Source organism: Vipera berus, assembly GCF_964194415.1.
Source record: "Vipera berus genome assembly, chromosome: 1".
NCBI lineage: Eukaryota > Metazoa > Chordata > Lepidosauria > Squamata > Viperidae > Vipera > Vipera berus.
Window position 1 is genome coordinate 99,962,022 of NC_138202.1, and position 18,448 is coordinate 99,980,469.

The window sequence follows — 18,448 nt, forward strand, 5'->3', positions numbered from 1 at the left end:
TTCGTGCAATTATTCATGGAATGTTGAGCAAATTTCTCTTAATGATGCTATTATGTTACGTTAGATCTTGAAAGTCATACTTAATAAAATTTGGGGAGAGGCATTTGTTGTTACTTTAAACCTTATCGCTGCTTGTTATTATAAACTGATCCCAGTGTTAACAGTCTGGACTTTAAATGGATTTTATTTTATTTTTGGCACTTACTCTAGCCCTGGGATCATAAATACCCACAGTACATATCTTCAGAGGTTAACTTGAAACAGACTTTCCCATCAGTGCTTGGTCTCTTTAATCTGCATTGCATTTCAACGTGTCCTCCACCTCCCCATCATGCCAACCCTACCTGAAGATGTCAGACAGCCAACTGAGACACAGCATTCAAATTTGCCCTCTCTTGTCAAAGTAAGTTATCTTTATTTATGAATTGTGACCATGGGGATGCTGCAATGGTTGTAAATGTGAAAGACAGTTTTAAGTCACTTTTTCCAGTACTGTTGTAATTTTGAATGGTCACTAAATGAATGGTTGAGGACTACCTGTAGTTTGTACTATAATTTTTCACCCTCACATTTACCTAAACTGATAGCCTGCAGGTTCAATGTATGAAAAGAATTCTAACATTCAAATGCTATATAAAACTTCCTGTTACTAAGAGCGATTTGATAGCGGAATCAGTTATCCAGAGAAATAATAGGCTCCTCTTCACTAGATGTATTAAAAGAGAAACTGAACAACCAGAAGTAGTTACCTCCAAAACTGAAATACACCATACAGATTTCCTTTTTAACTATTACTGTTCCTTTCTTCCTACCAGTCTGTGATTTTTTTTAAATATTAACAGTATAGTACACTGCATTGTCCTGTCAAAATCGTGTGTGTGTGTGTGTGTGTGATGGTGTATTGATGTACATCATTGTCTTCTAATTTCCCCTGAAAAATATTTTTGGGAATATAATGTACACAAACTAAGTGATGTATGTGGAATGTTTAAAACAAGAAACTTTCATTAACGTACAATGATGAATTCAATGATTTACAACACTAAATATCTGTGATGTCAGGATTTACTTAGTTAACTGACCTTTTAAAAATTATCATTATGTTCTCTGAGATGTGTTGAAAACTTTTAAGACCAATGCATACCTGGCACATTCAGTTTTGCTTTTATCATTGTCTTCCAAACCTAGGACATGGTATTCTACATCTGGATGAAAACATCCGCTACTTTTCCTTTAGTTTCATAGGAAAAAGTTGAACCCTTAAGTGATTTGTCATGCTTTCTGACACAATTACACTTTTGTGCTAACAGCTAGTTTCCTGGTTGAAGATAAACAAGTCAGTTATATGTGAATTTAGTAAGCAGTCAGATGGAAAGCATACAGCATACGTCAAAAAGATATTTTCATGCCTTTTCTTCCATGTGGTTATATGCCTAAAACAATTGTGAAAAATTGTCCAACTTCTAGTTCCTAACTACTTCTGAATTGCATTTATTCTGTTACAGCTAGGACTCTTCTGTCTCTCATAATGTTAGCTATATTTAAAGTGCAATAAAAAAAAACCTCCAGAATGATTGCCTGGTGGTGTAAGTGAAAGCTTGGGTTGTCAGTCTTCTAAATTTTGGGAAGAAACCATCTCTTCGAGTTCCATTAATCCAGATAAATTGTTAAATGATATTTTGGCTACTTTGGACCCTGTAACACTAAAGTACATGTGGAGAAATTGTTGCATATACTTTGAAAATGAGAAAGATCTCTAGAAACCCTTACATCAAAAACTACTGGAAAATTCTCCCATGATGTATTCATTCTGAGTATCATGCCTCTTGCGATACACAAATATGTACAGTAACCCCACCTTGTGGGGAAGGGTTCACAGTCAAGGTATCCTTTCAACCCCTACCTTATACAGTTTAGAAGAAAAGAATAGCTCAAAATAATAAGTTAAGTCATAATTACATAAATGTAGGCTTTTATTTTGAGATATTAGATTCAAAGGAAGACACATGACACATGACAGATGCATGAAATGGAGCAACTTTGAGAAACATAGAAGTATAGTCATTTCTACATTCTAAGCTTTTAAATAAAGTTCATCATCTATCAAAATATCATCCAGTATTTTCTCTTAACTCTCTAGATAAGATAATATATGATAACCTACCTATTTGAACAAGCCGGCCTGGCCTGAGGGGGGATGCGCTGGGGTTTTTATTGGGGATTTTTTACATTTTTCTACTGTTTTTAGTTCGGGCTCGTATTTAATTCTCTTTTTAATTTTTGTATTCTGTATTTTTATATGTGCCCTGTTCACCGCCCTGAGTCCTTCGGGAGAAGGGCGGCATACAAATATAATAAACTAAACTAAACCTTTATTGTCATTTTTTACTGTGGGCACAATGATACACATTAAAAATGAAATTTAGTTGTCCGCTCTCAAAGTGAACACATATATGACACACACCTAAACATACTATATACATATACATGCTATATACAACTTATATATAGATCTACACCCCTACATATGCATAACATATGGATATTAAACACTGTCCATCTTGAATATATAACGGAAGGAGGAAGCCTGAGAGTTCACAAGATTTATACTGTATGGAACGAAACTGTGGCTGAGTCTGGATGTTCTCTTCAGATATGTGATTAATACACCTACAGAATAAGTTGTCTTACAAATCTAATGAGGTAGACTCTGGCCTACAAAATAGTATTTTACAGTAAGTGTATAAATGTATTTCTAGGTATCACAAGATCTGTCTTCTGTTTGCTCAGTAAACATCCGTCAGGGAGAAAGTTTTAAAAATAGGTTGCTTTTCCAAGGCTATATAAATATTTAGAACTGATTTATAACTAAGATGCTTCACTAAAGACAGTAATCGTGATCAAGTTCTTGTTCCCTGAAGGTTGTTGTTAATAAGAGTAATCACATAAAAATTCAGGGAGGATAGTCTGCATTTTCCTTAAGATATACAACTGACAAGCCTAAGATAGAGCAAAAAAAATTATGCAAGTTTATTTACGTATGTACAATTTTTTACAGTCCTGTATTTGTACATGCCCATCACATCTCGTTCTATGCTGTTTTTACTGTTATACAGGCTAAGTGCTTGATATACTAACATTGAACATAACATTTCTTTGTTCAAGCCTTTACCATTAGGATGGTAATTGTAGGCTGAAATTTGTAGATTCCACCATTTTTTTTAATTTGGTCTTGTTACAGCTTTAATTTGCCTTGTTATTAATGGAAGTAATTGTATGATTCATCTTACTTGTCCAATGTGTCAACAAGTCTTCAGTTAGTTTCAGAACAGGGTTGAAAGAACTTGTAAAACTGTACACACTTACAAATCAAGAATTAGATAATTCTCTTGTGATATGTAGTGCTTTATAGATGTTACTGAAAGGGAAAGCATTTTTTTCTCAAAAATGTAATTTTAAGATAGAACAGTTATTTCATATTTTTGCTGGAATATGATAATGGAGGCAGATGAATTTTACCTCATCTTTTCTCTTGGAGGGAACTATCTTAGCTTCAGGGCAATTTACCGGTTGCTAAATAGAGTACTTGTGGAGAACTTGAGGGTAGTAAAGTTTTAAGTTTTCATGTATAATGGGATATTTTATTCTGTTTGAATGAGAAATACTTCTCTTGTTCAGGAGTCCTCTGCTGAAACAGTTACATGCAACATACCTTCAATAATTCTTCCGGAGTATGCCGTTAGCCCTGTTACAGAAAGAGACACAAATGTAGCTCTCAGGTAATTAATGTGTGCATGCCATTTTATTTCCATGATGAGTAATTGTCACTTTTGGTGATATTGGCAGGTATATAAATCTGAATAAATAAATGTACAGAGTCACATAAAAAAGACAGCTTTTGTCTGACAAAAGTGTTTTAATCTATACTTATGTGGGAAGAAAAAAAATGGGTAACTAAGTAGTCCTTAGTTAATGATGGTAATTGGGACCAGGAACTCTGTTGCTAAGCTATACAGGTGTAAAGCACAAAATCAACACGATCACACCAATTTATAATGACAGTTGCAGCAGTCCGAACTGTAGTTGTTACACAAATCCCACACCGGTGTTAGGCATAACATTATGTGATCATCATTTGCCAGCTCCTGCCAGCTTTCCCATTGACTTTGCTTGCAGAAAGCCAGCAAGGAAGGACACAATTGGCAATCGTGACTGAAGGATGTATAATTGCAAGTTGATTGCCGAGCATCCACACTACAATCACATGACTGCGGGAATGCTGCAAAGGCTGCAACTAATGAGGTAGACTCTTGCCTGCAAAACCATATTTTGCAGTAAATTCGTAAATGTATTTCAAGGAATCACTTCTGTTTGCTTAGAAGACTACAAGTCTCGTTCAGCACCATCATAACTTTGAATGGTCACTGAATGAATGGTCATTAATTAAGGGCTACTTGTATTCCAAAAGCTTGGAAGTGAATTGTTAAAAAGGAGTGCTAGTTCTTGACTATCTCTGGACAAAGAGTATTCTTAAAAGACGATAAAGTTTAAGAGAGCCATAATTTAATCAATTAGCTGTTTTCATATCTATGGAAACATCCATATTGTTCTGACCAGAAGGATACCTATACCTATACTGCCCACTTGTTTTCTTGCCTGTGAAGGCTGTGGAGTAAATTTAAGTACTCCCACAAATACACGTAAACGCATCCCTATTACATTTAAGTTTTCCATTTAAGAAAATTAAAGGTGAGATGGGTTCACCTATTCTCTGTAATGTCTAATTGGAACCAAAATATAGCTTGATTGATTGATTGAATTCAATTTTCAGGCTGTCTGAGTTCTTAATGACTCTGGGTGGCTTACAATTAAAAAAGTAAAACACCATTTAGAAAAAAATCACAATTGACCAGAAGACTACAAACAACCCAATAAAACCCAATTGCCATAGGATTTTGCAACCACCCTATTTCAAGACCTGGAAGAACAATTTGGTTTTGAATGATTTTCTGAATGCCATTAAGGTGGGAGCTATACAGATCTATGGAACATTATCATTCCAAAAGGCGGGCACTGCAACAGAGAAGGCATGTTTTCTGGGTCCTACAAAGTGACACTTTTATTTGACAGCATCCTCCCCTCAGTGTATAGTTCCTCAGAGGTCTCTCAGCTACAAAATTATAAAGTTGGAGGAATGAATGTCATTGCTGCTGGTATATAAAAAGGTAAAGGTAAAGGTTCCCCCGCACATGTGTGCTAGTCGTTTCCAACTCTAGGAGCCGGTGCTCATCTCTGTTTCAAAGCCGAAGAGCCAGCGCTTGTCCGAGGACGTCTCCGTGGTCATGTGGCCGGCATGACTAGACGCCAAAGGCGCACGGAACGCTGTTACCTTCCCACCGTAGTGGTCCTTATTTTTCTACTTGCATTTTTACGTGCTTTCGAACTGCTAGGTTGGTAGAAGCTGGGACGAGTAACAGGCGCTCACTCTGTTACGCGCCACTTGGGATTAGACCCGCCAAACTGCCAACCTTCTGATCGACAAGCTCAGCATCCTAACCCACTGAGCCATCGCGTCCCTATATCATATAGGTAGTCCTTATTTCCTGAGTGAATTGGGACTAGCAACTCCAGCACTAAGCAGTACAGACATTAAATGAAACATGATTTCATTGACATGACATCAGTTCCGGTTGTGGTCATTAAGTAAATCACCTATAGTCATTAAGCACGACATCATGTAATCGAGACTTGCAACTTTCTGGTGACTTTCACTTTCACTTTGCTTCTTGAAAGCTTTATGTAAAGTTTGCAAAAGGCAAATTGTGACTGTGGGGATGCTGAAAGGGCCCCAATTTCAAGGACCCTTTATACATTTTATTTTAAAACACTGTCATAACTTTGAATAATTGCTGAATGAGCAATTGGTAATAAGGACTAACTGTACTGAGATTTTAATACTACATAATTTGTTTTCATTTATTGTACGATGCTTTATGTTTTAAAGATACTGGATAAAAATTTGTGTGTCTGATGTCATGTCTTACACTTTACAGTAGTTTGAAAACACACACACACACACACACACACACAAACATATATATGTAGAGAGAGACTAATTTTTATACCATTTTCTAAGTTCCTTAATTCTAGAAAATGTTTATTTTATTTATTTATTTATTAAAGTTTTATGCCACCCATCTCCCCTATAAGGTGACTTATGTTATTGGAGGAGTCAATTTTATATGGATACAAGTGCAGTTTATTTATTTGTAATGAAACCTACATGACTCAAGCCAGAATTGTTATGCTAAATATAAAGAAAATACCCTTCATATAGATGGAGGCTGTATGAAGCAAAATATGCATTTTTTTTCAAGAATAACACAATTTCAGAACTCATCGATTTAAATTGAGGATAAATGGATCCTCTCCAAACGTCTGTTAAATTCTTTAATGTTTGTTCAAAGGAAGTACAGCCTCATCTTTTGAATGAAGATAAACATCAGCACCTTTGGAGAACTGTACTTTCCACAGTGGAATGGTTATCTTCCCTCTCTTCTAATCTGCTCATTATCTGGTTCCTTGCCCATCATCCCATCCCCTATTTTCCTCTCTGCTTCTTCCCCTTCCCTACTGCTTTTCCATGTTCCATTTTTCTCTTCATCTTTTTACTGCTTGCTTTATCTATTTTTTGCCTCCAGGGGTAGAGGAAACGGAAAATAGGATGGTCAGCTGGTTTTCAAACTAATAGTAGCTGATACCCAATAGGCTACAATTTTCAATTTTTGTTCCACTTTACTGTTCACTTTGTTGTTGTTGTTGTTGTTGTTTTTAAAAGTACATTATTAATCTTCCTTTTAATGGAGAGAGGACATTTTAATTGAATTGCTTATTTTTCTAGACTCCTCTGTTATAACCCAAAACCTTTTCCTATATACACTGAACGTGGAACATATTCCTTATTATTATTTGGAACATTTCAGTTTGCTTCCATAAGAATTATTTTGTAATAATTCAGAATCCTGTTGAATTCAGATAGGTTTAACAACTTGGAAATATACTTCAAAAACCATTTTCCTGGGTTGCATGGCAAAGTTCAACTCAATAGGAAGAGGAAGGAGTATTAGGTATATTCACTGTCTTAAGTTACTTATTTAAAAATGTGATATGTGATTGGTCTCATTCGAGACAATGACGAATCCGCATACAGATGGGAAGTTGAACAACTAGCCTTGTGGTACAGCCGGAACAATCTTGAACTGAACACACTCAGAACTGCAGAAATGATAGTAGATTTTAGGAGAAGCCCTCCTCTTCTACCACCTCTTACAATACTAGACAACACAGTATCAACAGTAGAGACCTTCAAGTTTCTAGGTTCTATAATATCTCAAGTCTTAAAATGGATACCTAACATCAAAAATGTCAGCAGAAGAGCAGAACAAAGAATGTTCTTCCTGCATGAACTCAGAAAATTCAGACTGTCCAAAGAACTGCTGAAACAGTTCTACAAAAGAATTATTGAGTCTGTCATTTGCACTTCTATAATGGTCTGGTTTGGTACTGCAAACAAACAAGACAGACACAGACTTCAATGGATAATTAGAACTGGGGGAGGGGGGAAATGCTACCAGCCTGCCTTCTGTTGAGGGCCTGTATACTGCACGAGCCAGAAAGAGAGTTGCGACCCCTCACACCCAGGACATAAACTTTTTTAACTTCTTTCCTCAAGATGATACTATAGGGCATTGAACGCCAAAACAGCTAGACACAAGGACAGGTTTTCCCCTATGCCATCACTCTGCTAAAAAACTAATTCCCACAACACTGTCAAACTACCTAGTAGGGCTGTATTACTATTATCCTTCTCATCTTTCCCATTACCTATTTTGTTATCTTCTTATGACTGTAACTTTGTTGCTTGTATCTTACAATTTATATTAATTGTTTTACTTAGTATCCTAGTATGATTTGTATTGATTGCTTATTTAGTATCCTATGACTATCACTGAGCATCGTATCTTAGGGTTTATGATGAATGTATTTTATGATTATGATTATGATTTATCATTTGTTACTTCTATGTACACTTATGCACTGGACACAAATTCTTTCTGTATCAAATCACATTTGGCCAATAAAGATTCTATTCTATTCTATTCTATTCTATTCTATTCTATTCTATTCTATTCTATTCTATTCTATTCTATTCTATTCTATTCTATTCTATTCTATTCTATTCTATTCTATTCTATTCTATTCTATTCTATTCTATATATAAAGGCCTAGTTCCAAGTAGCTCAGTGATATAAAGGAATGAGTGAATTCCTAGCAGCAGCATTTGAGTGGCATCTCAATTTTAGCCTGCATTTATACATCACAAATTACTAATTTAACTATAAATACAGAAAAAATCAGTATTTTGTTCACAGTACAAAATAAAGATGAATAGATTCATAGAAACATTCTCATGCCCATAGATGCATATACACATAGATGTACATTGTTGTTGTTGTTGTTAGTTGTGAAGTCGTGTCCGACCCATCGCGACCCCATGGACAATGTTCCTCCAGGCCTTCCTGTCCTCTACCATCTTCTGGAGTCCATTTAGGCTCACGCTGTTCTGAACCAGCCTACTACCGGCCCTGCAGAAAAGGCAGGGACAACCCCTTTACAAAAAGGCAAGAGGCTGGAACTAAGTCTGCCAAATTTATTGACACAAAACAGAGCAAACAGAGCAAAACCAAAACACGAACCATGAAACAGGAGCTATTCAAACGGTTGCCTTCAGCAAACCAGCCCTCCCACACATTCCCCTTTTAAACAGTTCAAGGCGTGGCTTCTCTCTGCCTCCTTCCGAGGTGCCCCATTGCCTTCCTCTGTTTACTCCTGATTGACTGCCTCCTGCGTTGGGCGTCCTTGAACAGGGCCAGCTGTGGGTCATCTTCATCCACACTGTCAGGCTCACACAGCTGGGTCTGCGTAGTGACCAGATGAGAGGGGCCTGGCTGAGGGCTCTGCGAAGCCTCAGGGCTGTCCTCTTCAGGCTCTCCAACACCCCCCTCTTCCTCCTCTGAATCGTCCGACCCAACTGTCGAACCAACAGGCTGACCCTGAATCACAACACACACCTACTGCTTCAGTGACTCCATCCAGCCACCTTATTCTCTGTAGTCCCCTTCTTCTCTTTCCCTTGACCTTTCCCAGCATTACGCTCTTCTCCAGTGAGTCCTTCCTTCTCATTAGGTGGCCAAAGTATTTGAGTTTCAACTTCAGGATCTGGCCTTCTAAAGAGCAGTAGATGTACATACCTGCACACATATATTAATTTTAACAGTTTTCAATATTGCTGGGTTTTTTCTCCTAGGCCTGTTAGCCCTCATCTGCGACATTCTAACAGAAATGCTAGAAAATCAGCGAGCTCTTTGACCTCTGTAGGTAAGAATCATATACTGTTGCCTTATTTTTTTCTTTCAAATTACTTATACACACAAACTGGCAGAATTTCAAGTACTGGTATTAGTTCATTTGCTTTTATAAGATTGAATCTGTTGTAAAAATATTTTGTGGCTCCTTATATTGTATGGAGTATAAAAAGTTGTTTTATCTTATTTTGTATATGGTATAGTCAGAGAACGTATAAGACAGTGGAGAAAGTAAAAGGAAATATATCAGGGCTTCATAAGACATCCTTACAAACACAGAATGCATTGATGTAAACCTGAATGTTGTCTATAAGAGAAGATTCAAGTCCTGTAAATATCAAAGAACAAATAAATATATCACTGCCTAACCTTCTAGATCAAAATACCACCTTAACTTCTGACAGTTTTATGTGCTATTGTAACCAATGTTGCCTCACACAAAACCAACACTAATATGAGGATATCTACAGACACAATTATAATAGATATATTTACAGATAGTAAAAATACCTTACAGAATAGAGAGCAAACTGCCCTCATTTAGCCGGTCAGTTGTAGTAGGCATTTACCAATATTTTGTGTATAATACACTCATTACAGTAGTCAAGAAGAAACACTTCAAATGTGCAGTTGTGTTATGCATGCATTAAGTTAATTCAGTACTTTCCTACTTAGATAATGAAGGTCATGTAATTGATCTCCTTCATGACCAACTGCCAGATATACAAATATCTGATGAAGATAAAAAGAAGAACTTTGAACTATTAGAAGAAGCAAAGAAGGTGAGTGAGAGGTTCCTCACACGTAGAGGAAGAAAATCAAGAAGCAGCCTTTCAGAATCACCCACAGGTATGTATTCCAAAATACCATCTTTGAGACTCTGTGAAAATGGAACTCATGGTTAGCTGACATACAACAACTATGATCTTTTATTCCAAGAATCATGTATAGAGGAGTCCACTAAACTGAGAATGTGTTTTACTTCAACACTGATACAAATGCTCTGCATTCCAGCAGTTTGTTTATTTACTTGAATTGTCCAGCTTCCCCAATTCCAGGTAGTTTACCATAGAGGTTCTACCCAATCATCCCAGACTGGCCACAGTTTGACAGAAATAAAACTTAAAACTGTTTTGTTCTGGGATTGCTGTGTTCAGATCTACTACACAACCCTATTGCATACATTGAGCTAAAAAGGTAAAGGTAAAGGTTCCCCCGCACATGCGTGCTAGTCGTTTCCGACTCTAGGGGCCAGTGCTCATCTCCATTTCATAGCCGAAGAGCCAGCACTTGTCCGAGGACATCTCCGTGGTCATGTGGCCGGATGACTAGATGCCAAAGGCGCACGGAACGCTGTTACCTTCCCACCATAGTGGTCCCTATTTTTCTACTTGCATTTTTACGTGCTTTTGAACTGCTAAGTTGGCAGAAGCTGGGACTAGTAACAGGAGCTCACTCTGTTACGCGGCACTCGGGATTTGACCCACCAAACTGCCGACCTTCTGATTAACAAGCTCAGCGTCCTAACTCACTGAGCCACCGCGTCCCTTAAATTGAGCTAAGACATAGTAATTAGTCAAAATAGACCTGCTGCTAGTCCAGCATCCTAAACTCTATATCATAATGATTCTGAGAAAAATGCACTGAATGCCATTTTGGGGTGATGCTTATTGACTGTTCTATCCCATACAGAAATATCTTTAGGAAGTACAGTGGTACCTTGGTACTCAACTGCTTTGAATCTCATCAAATTTTATACTCAACACATTTTGACAAAAAAAGGTTGTCCTAGTACTCATTGTTTGCTTAGTACTCCACACACAAGCTAGAACTTGTCAGTGTCAGCTGCTTTGTGACTCAGTATGTTATACTGTATGGGAAAAATTTATTTGGTACTCATTTTTGGTACTCATCACATGTCCCAGAACCAATTAACGATGAGTACCAAGGTACCACTGCACTATGTTGAACTAAGCTCTTTTACCCCTTCTCTGTTTTGTTGTCTGTAACACTGATATTATAGTATTATTTTTAATACATGCTTTGAGTTTAACTTTACCTTTATGGAAAATTTACCAAATGCCTCATAAGTGACATCTTTATTTAATGCAGCTTTATCCCCATCACTAAGCCCAAGTGTTTCACCTCCTTCATCTCGGAGCAACTCTTTGACACTTCCAGATCCAACAGGTAAAATCAGTGGTGCAACACTCTAATATAGAATAATGCTTTTATGTTTGTTAGTCTTGTGCTCTAGAAATTTGACTGTTAAAAGATGTTGTAAATATAGAAGTCTCCCTCAGAAATTTAATAAGAACTATTTTGCAACAGTGGGTTAAAATAAGAATCATTCTGTTTCCCATGATGGCCAATCAGATCACCAACTGAAGAAGCACAACTGAATAGACGGCTTAATGCTATTCTCTTCCAGCTAGTACTTACTGGCATGTTGGTTTTGATCCTAAAGTTTCAATTGGATCTATCATCTGTTCATAATTTGGTGATATAAACAATTTGTCTATTTTAATCACTTTTAAAACTCTTTTTTTTACCAAACTGGTACCTTCCAGATGTCAAATGTTCTTAGAACCGCCAACTATCCTGGCACTAGCTTGGGGAAGGCATGTGATACTAAGTTAATGTCAGTAGTTGTTTTGGTCTGATGGTAGTGAATCCATTCTTGTGGTAGTGAAAGTGATGATTCTTTCAAAATGTTTTATAATTAGCTGTTCTTAACATGCACTGAATATATTTGCAATTTTATAATAAAATAAGCATTCATCCTCTCAACAAACAAAATAACAAACAATGCAGGCAGGTCTGAAACAAGTCATGTAGCAGCTGATTTGAATTTTCAGAGACAATATGAATTAGGTAAAAAATAACAGAGAAATTAATAACTCTCCTTTGGGAGGATAGTTCATGACTTCAGAGAAAGGCTTCTTATACAACGAGATCCAGAGTAGCACATTCTCAGCAGGTTATATGTGTGAGATGGATTGGCTCATAAGAGAAGTCCTAAGGTATGCAGTGATTTTCTTCAGATTGCCATGCCTCTCTTTGATGTATGATATGTTGAAAACAAACTGAATACTTTTATTGCATATTTTTTATATTGTAGATTCTGATATATGCACATCAGTTGTTGAGTCAGTATCTCCATTACAGGTAAATATGCTTCAATAGTCGTTACTCATTTAACATAATTGGTCAGGATAAACTAAATGTTAATTTGAGAAATGGAAATTATATTTTAATTATTTATTCTTATTTTAATCCCATTTATATCCCGCCCTTCTCCGAAGACTCAGGGCGGCTTACAATTTAAGCACAAATCAATGTGCTTAGCAATAGCCTTCATTCTATGTATATGCCTGCTTATTAGGGCTTTCGCCCCCCCCAAGCGGTATTATTACAAAGTCAGCTTATTGCCCCCAACAATCTGGGTTCTCATTTTACCTACCTCGGAAGGATGGAGGGCTGAGTCAACCTTGAGCCTGGTGGGATGCGAACCTGCACTAATTGCAGGCAGCTGGTGTTACTTAAGGAGGCATTAGCCCACTGCTCCACCAAGGCAGTGGGCTAATGGGCAAGTAACTAGCTTAGCTATGCTACACTGAGAGATTGCTTCACTAAATCTGGGCATGTTGTCAGAGTCCAATGTGAGAGAACAGAGTCAAAAACACTATGAAAGGTCACTTGGAAGGAACCCTTGGTGGATGAGTGAAAAGTTAAACTTTTTTTTCTATTGAAAGAAACTTTCTCTTTATCCAGTTTGTATTGTTAATACAAGTGAAATGTCTGGTTGGCAGTATGTAAATTTATCCTTCTGGAGCCGGGGGGGGGGGGGCTGACAATGGTGATTGATGCTTCAGTCAGTAACCCAGCCATTACTTGAAGTTGCATGTGAGCATCACTAGGAAAATGCAATTAGTTCATATTGCAGCAGTCCACAAATTGGTAAGGAAGGCCCTATCTTACAAAATAAAATTCCATGGTGAGAAAAGTAAGCTTCTACTCTTAGGCAAGAAAAATCAAATGCACAGGTATATAATAGGTAGTACCTGGTTCAATAGTAGTAACTGCGAGATGAATCTTGGAGTCCTAGTGGACAATCATTTAAATATGAGTCAGCAGGGTGCAGCAGCTGCCAAAAAAGTCCTAGGCTGTTTTAATAGAGGGATAGAAACGAGAACAGATGAAGTGTTAATACCACTTTATGATGCCTTGGTAAGTCCACACTTGGAATATTGCATCCAGTTTTGGTTGCCGTGATATAAAAAATATGTTGGGACTCTAGAAAGAGTGCAGAGAAGAGCAACAAAATTAAACTAAATTTTCTGAGGTAAAAAATATAGCAGAGATTGCTTCTACCACCGAAATATTGTTGGTGCCTTCAAAAGAAAAGCAGGAGTCTACAAAATAAGACTTCTAAACTGATTATTGAATGATTTTAAGTGTGCTTGTTTAATTTCAGAATCCCACAAAAGGAGAACCTAATCAAAAGGAGAATGATCAGAGAAAAGCTTCTCAGGGAAGATTGGTTCCTCATGCAACTGGTTTGGAAAGTCCAAAGGAGGTGTCCGAACAAAAGGAGAACTTTGATCCATATAAACATATGGATAATCTGCCTCAGTTCTGCACTTCAGATTCCAACACTGGCAAAATATCTCTAAGTAGCAGCAAGAACTTCTGTGAAACTGAATTAGGGAAAGAATTCCCTATAAAATTGAAAGGAAATGACTTTCCTTTTAAAGGTCATTTACCTGGACCAGCAATGATTGCACTGGGCACGAAGTTAAAGGGCTCAGCGCCACTACTGAAGGATTCCAAAGTTTCTAGTAAAACTGAATTTAATGCATCTAGTAATCGCTCTCCTCTACTACGAGCTATGTCATGGGATTATCCTGAACCATGTAGTGTAGAAAAAGTACCTTTCAGACCATCTGAAGATATTAAAAACTCTGCTGGTAATATAGCAGCTGATAATACAGCAACTAAGCTTCCACCATTCAAAGACCTTCAAATACAAGTTCAGCCAATTCGAATGCAGAAACTGACGAAGCTCAGAGAAGTGAGTTTTGATAAGTTGATATGAGGAACTTCTGTGTAAACTATTCAGTATTTGTTTCAGTCCTATGTAATAGAATAGGATGATAATGTAGTAAATTATATTTTAAACCTGGAAAAATATATTTTTCTTCCATAGTTTATTATACCAGAAATGTACAGTTTATTATTTGAAATGTACAGTGGAAGGTGGATAAAATTAGTAGTCTGTAGGGAAGGAACAAACCAACCCAGCCAGACCTCTGGGAATTCATTCAATTGAGTTGCACAAAATAAATGCCTCTACCTTGATGTAATAGACACCCCTTCTACCTATTATGTTTAGTTATAACATAGAATGTAATCAATGCCTGCTGGATCACACCCCTGACCCATATGGTCCAGCAATTTGTTCTCACAGAGCTCAGCTAACTGCACAAGGAAGCCTAATATTTTCCCCACGTATTACTTTCATAGGCAGCCACACTGCCATCAGGTCGAATAGCCATTTATCCCTATGACTTCCATGAACTGAGCCAGTATTTTTTGAAGCCAGCCGTGCTGGTAGCCAGAATGACATCTCTTGATTTTATCTGTGTAGGGCTTAGACTCTGGAGATTGTGACTGTAAGTCCACATCATTTTGGTAGTCTCTCCCAAAGTCTGTCCAATGATATTTGTGCAATTTTGGATTCTGATTACCACCTTGTCATTTCATGCAGTTACTTTTTTACTTTTCAAAAAAATGATTTTAATATTTGCGTTCCCAAAATTATAGCAAACTGTCAACTGAAATGAAATATCTAAGACATTATGTTTCCTGTGGGAACAGCTTATTTTCCTGTGCATTAACAGCTGTTAGTCACAATGGTTATATTTATTACCTCCAGTATCACTGGCGGTATGACTCTTATTTCTGGGGAACCTAAGTGGAAGGATGCTCCAAGGCTTATCCTGGCTGTGGCTTCCTGGAGGCTTTTGATTGGTTGCTGCAAGAACAGAAAGCTGGACTAGATAAGGATTTGGTCTGATCTGGGAGGCTGTTTTTATAGTCTTAATATCTGCAGCATGTTTAGACGTTCATAATTATTCTATTTCCCAGAAATAAAGATGGGCTAGAAGCAGTATAGCAGATCTTAACATTTTCTTTAGTGGAGATAAAGACAGGAAGCAATTTCTGTTTGCTATTTTCTGCCTGAGCAAAAGGCAGGGTCTTTTCCTTCGTATACGGAGAGAGGCAGCTTGCTCCTCCGTGAAGCTGGCAGCAGTCATTCCCTGCCTGGAAGAAGGAGCTAGCTGTCTTCCTTCCTCACAAAAACACTGGGGTCAAGGAAGGATAGTTGGAGGTGGCTAGAGAACAGGGGAAAACCTTCTAACTATGGGCTCATAAGGTGGAGATTCAGTTTCACTTCTCATATAAAGAAACAATTCCTTTAAAAATTATTATTAAATTTAGAAAACTTCCCTAGCTTCCATTAGGAAAATGAACATAAATGATGGTAAAGCATTTTAGCTTTGGACCTAGTTACGTTAAGACATATGCGGTAGGCAGGAAGAAGTTGACAAACTGTCCTGTCATTTTAGAAAGTAATATTTGTGCATGAAATAAACCATTTTATTTCTTCACAGCCCCCCCAAAAAACCCCCACCTCCCTTTCCTTCTACATGTAAATCTGTAATGTTCCTTGAAGAGCTTCTGCTATAAATGTGCTTCCTTTGCTTTTATATCTTGTTTTTCACTAAATTGATTTCAAGAGAACCACTTTTGTAAAGCAGAAATTGTCTAAAATGAAGCAACAAACAGGCAAAATCAACAACCCTGCACTAGGGTAACAGTGCAAAATAAACCAGTACAATTTGAGTAGATCAGAGACAAACTCTAAATACAGCCATTTAGAAATTGTGTAGAGCAGTTTATTAACTTTGCTTAAGGAAGTCAATGGTATCCCCTCTTATGTCAATAAATATGGTATACTCTTAAGTCTTAGATGACAATATATTATTAACAACCACTTAGCTTTTAATCTTTAAATGTTTAAATAATATTTAATATTATTTTAAATCAGTTTCAGAGGGATAGGAGCACAGAATAAACAAATGGGTATTTTAAGCATAGCTTATAATGTAAATGTAATGTATAATGTAAAATATACACCACCAAATCACTTACTATAGTGCTAGAATGGTTTTAGGAATGTTTCAGCTTTTATAACTTAATGGAAACATTAAGAGCTTTAGTGACCCAAAATGATGGTAGTTTACAAATACATACGACAAGAAAATGTCTTTGCAATATTGCAGTTCAGTGCATCAGCAGAAATAATATTAGGTTTAAAAGTTTAATTGCACACATGGGAGGCTGATTTAACTGAGTTTGCAGCCTTTTGGCCATGATCTCAAAAGAAAATTTCTTTCTATTCCCCTTTCTGTCTAGCTAATAACAGCCTTTCTGGCAAATTTGTCATTATTTTAGTATTAATGCTAGCAGGAAAAGCTAAATGAAATTTCCTGCCCGCCTCCCCACATAACAAATATCTACAACCTGCTATAATATTAGGGGAAAAACCCTACTTGTAATTACCACATGCACCATTAGAAAAGTTGTGTGAACTTCAGCTTCATTAGTTAATTTTAAGAAAAATTCCTCAGTTATCCTGAGAGACATGAATTTGCATTTTACTATTTTATTATACATTAACAATTCATTTACTATAAATAAGCTGCTCAAATAATACTGTATGTTATTAGCAACCAAATATAAAACAGCAAAGAAGCAATGTTGGTAATTTTAAGTTTTTAATACTAGAGCTACTTTAAGACATGTCTAGTGTGCTTTTTAGTAGATAGATTTAGAATATTTTGTTTTACTGTTTCCCAATCCATTTGTGGGTACAATTCAGAATGTGTCTCATTTTTAAAAGCTCTGTGCTATTTATGAATTGAGATGAAAACAGACTATTTTTGGTAGACTGGTGACAATTAGAGACTACTTGACAGTGTCATGTAATGAAATTGGCTGTCCTAGCACCTTCTTCTTTCCCTAACTCTTTAGTTATTTCCACCAGTATTATTTTAACAATATTTTATCCTTTTCATATTTTGCAAGTAACATTTTTATAAGGGGTTGTTGGTGCTCTCTGAGTTTGGTTGTTTTCTTGCAGATGTTTCATTACCCAAACGAGGTAACATCATGACTAATAATATTAACTACGGTAGTTTGGGTAATGAAACTTCTGCAAGAAAACAAGCAAGCTCAGAGAGCACCAAGGACCCCTCGTTTCAACCCTGAGCTACAAATATTCTTCTTTATTGGTATCATTTTTATAGTTGTGAATCATGTTGGGAATGTTGTATAGTGAAGGATAGAATTTAGACTCAATATTCATGTTACTAAATCAAGCAATTCCTAGATTACTGTCAGCTTTTTATGTATTTATAACACTCTATTTAGTAGACTTTGTTATTGAAAAGTTATTTTTAAAATAAAATGTTAAGAAATAATTCAAGATTTTTTTTTCCTTCACCAGGAACATATATTGATGAGAAATCAAACTTTAGCTGGACTTAAACTTCCTGATCTTAGTGAAGCTGCTGAACAGGAAAGAGGTGAAATACAATTAAATTGAATATATGCATATATATTTGATTAAATGGGAGGAGACATGACTTTGGTAGCCACAACACTTTTCTAACTCTGAGCCTTTTGCAGTGGCGTAGCGTGGGGGGTGCAGGGGGGACCGGCCGCACCGGGTGCAACATCTGGGGGGGCGCGACCGGCGGGCTAGGGCAAGGCTGCTCGCGAGCGAGGGGTATCTGTGCCTGCGCCGACACAGAAATGCTTCTCTCTCCGGGTGGGGGAAGGCTCGGCGGCTCCCTGGGTCTATATACGCCTCTGTATGCGCACGCCGCCGCGCGCTCCCGCGAACGAGAAAGAAAGAACGGCAGCGGCGGCGTCTGCGAGCCTCGCCAGCGGCG

At 37.2% G+C, this 18,448-nt stretch overlaps 1 protein-coding gene across 1 annotated transcript in view; it reads left to right on the forward strand.

The window, feature by feature from the left end:
- Positions 1-331: 331 nt before the first annotated feature.
- IRAG1 (inositol 1,4,5-triphosphate receptor associated 1) overlaps positions 332-18,448 on the forward strand; it is a gene marked incomplete at its 5' end in the record, with an annotated part of 41,833 nt that continues 23,716 nt past the window's right edge. Inside the window, 8 exons of the mRNA XM_081314996.1 lie at positions 332-403; positions 3,679-3,779; positions 9,368-9,438; positions 10,101-10,274; positions 11,538-11,615; positions 12,547-12,593; positions 13,903-14,499; positions 18,001-18,079. Coding sequence (XP_081171122.1) covers positions 332-403; positions 3,679-3,779; positions 9,368-9,438; positions 10,101-10,274; positions 11,538-11,615; positions 12,547-12,593; positions 13,903-14,499; positions 18,001-18,079 — 1,219 coding nt within the window. The remainder of the gene's footprint in view (positions 404-3,678; positions 3,780-9,367; positions 9,439-10,100; positions 10,275-11,537; positions 11,616-12,546; positions 12,594-13,902; positions 14,500-18,000; positions 18,080-18,448) is intronic.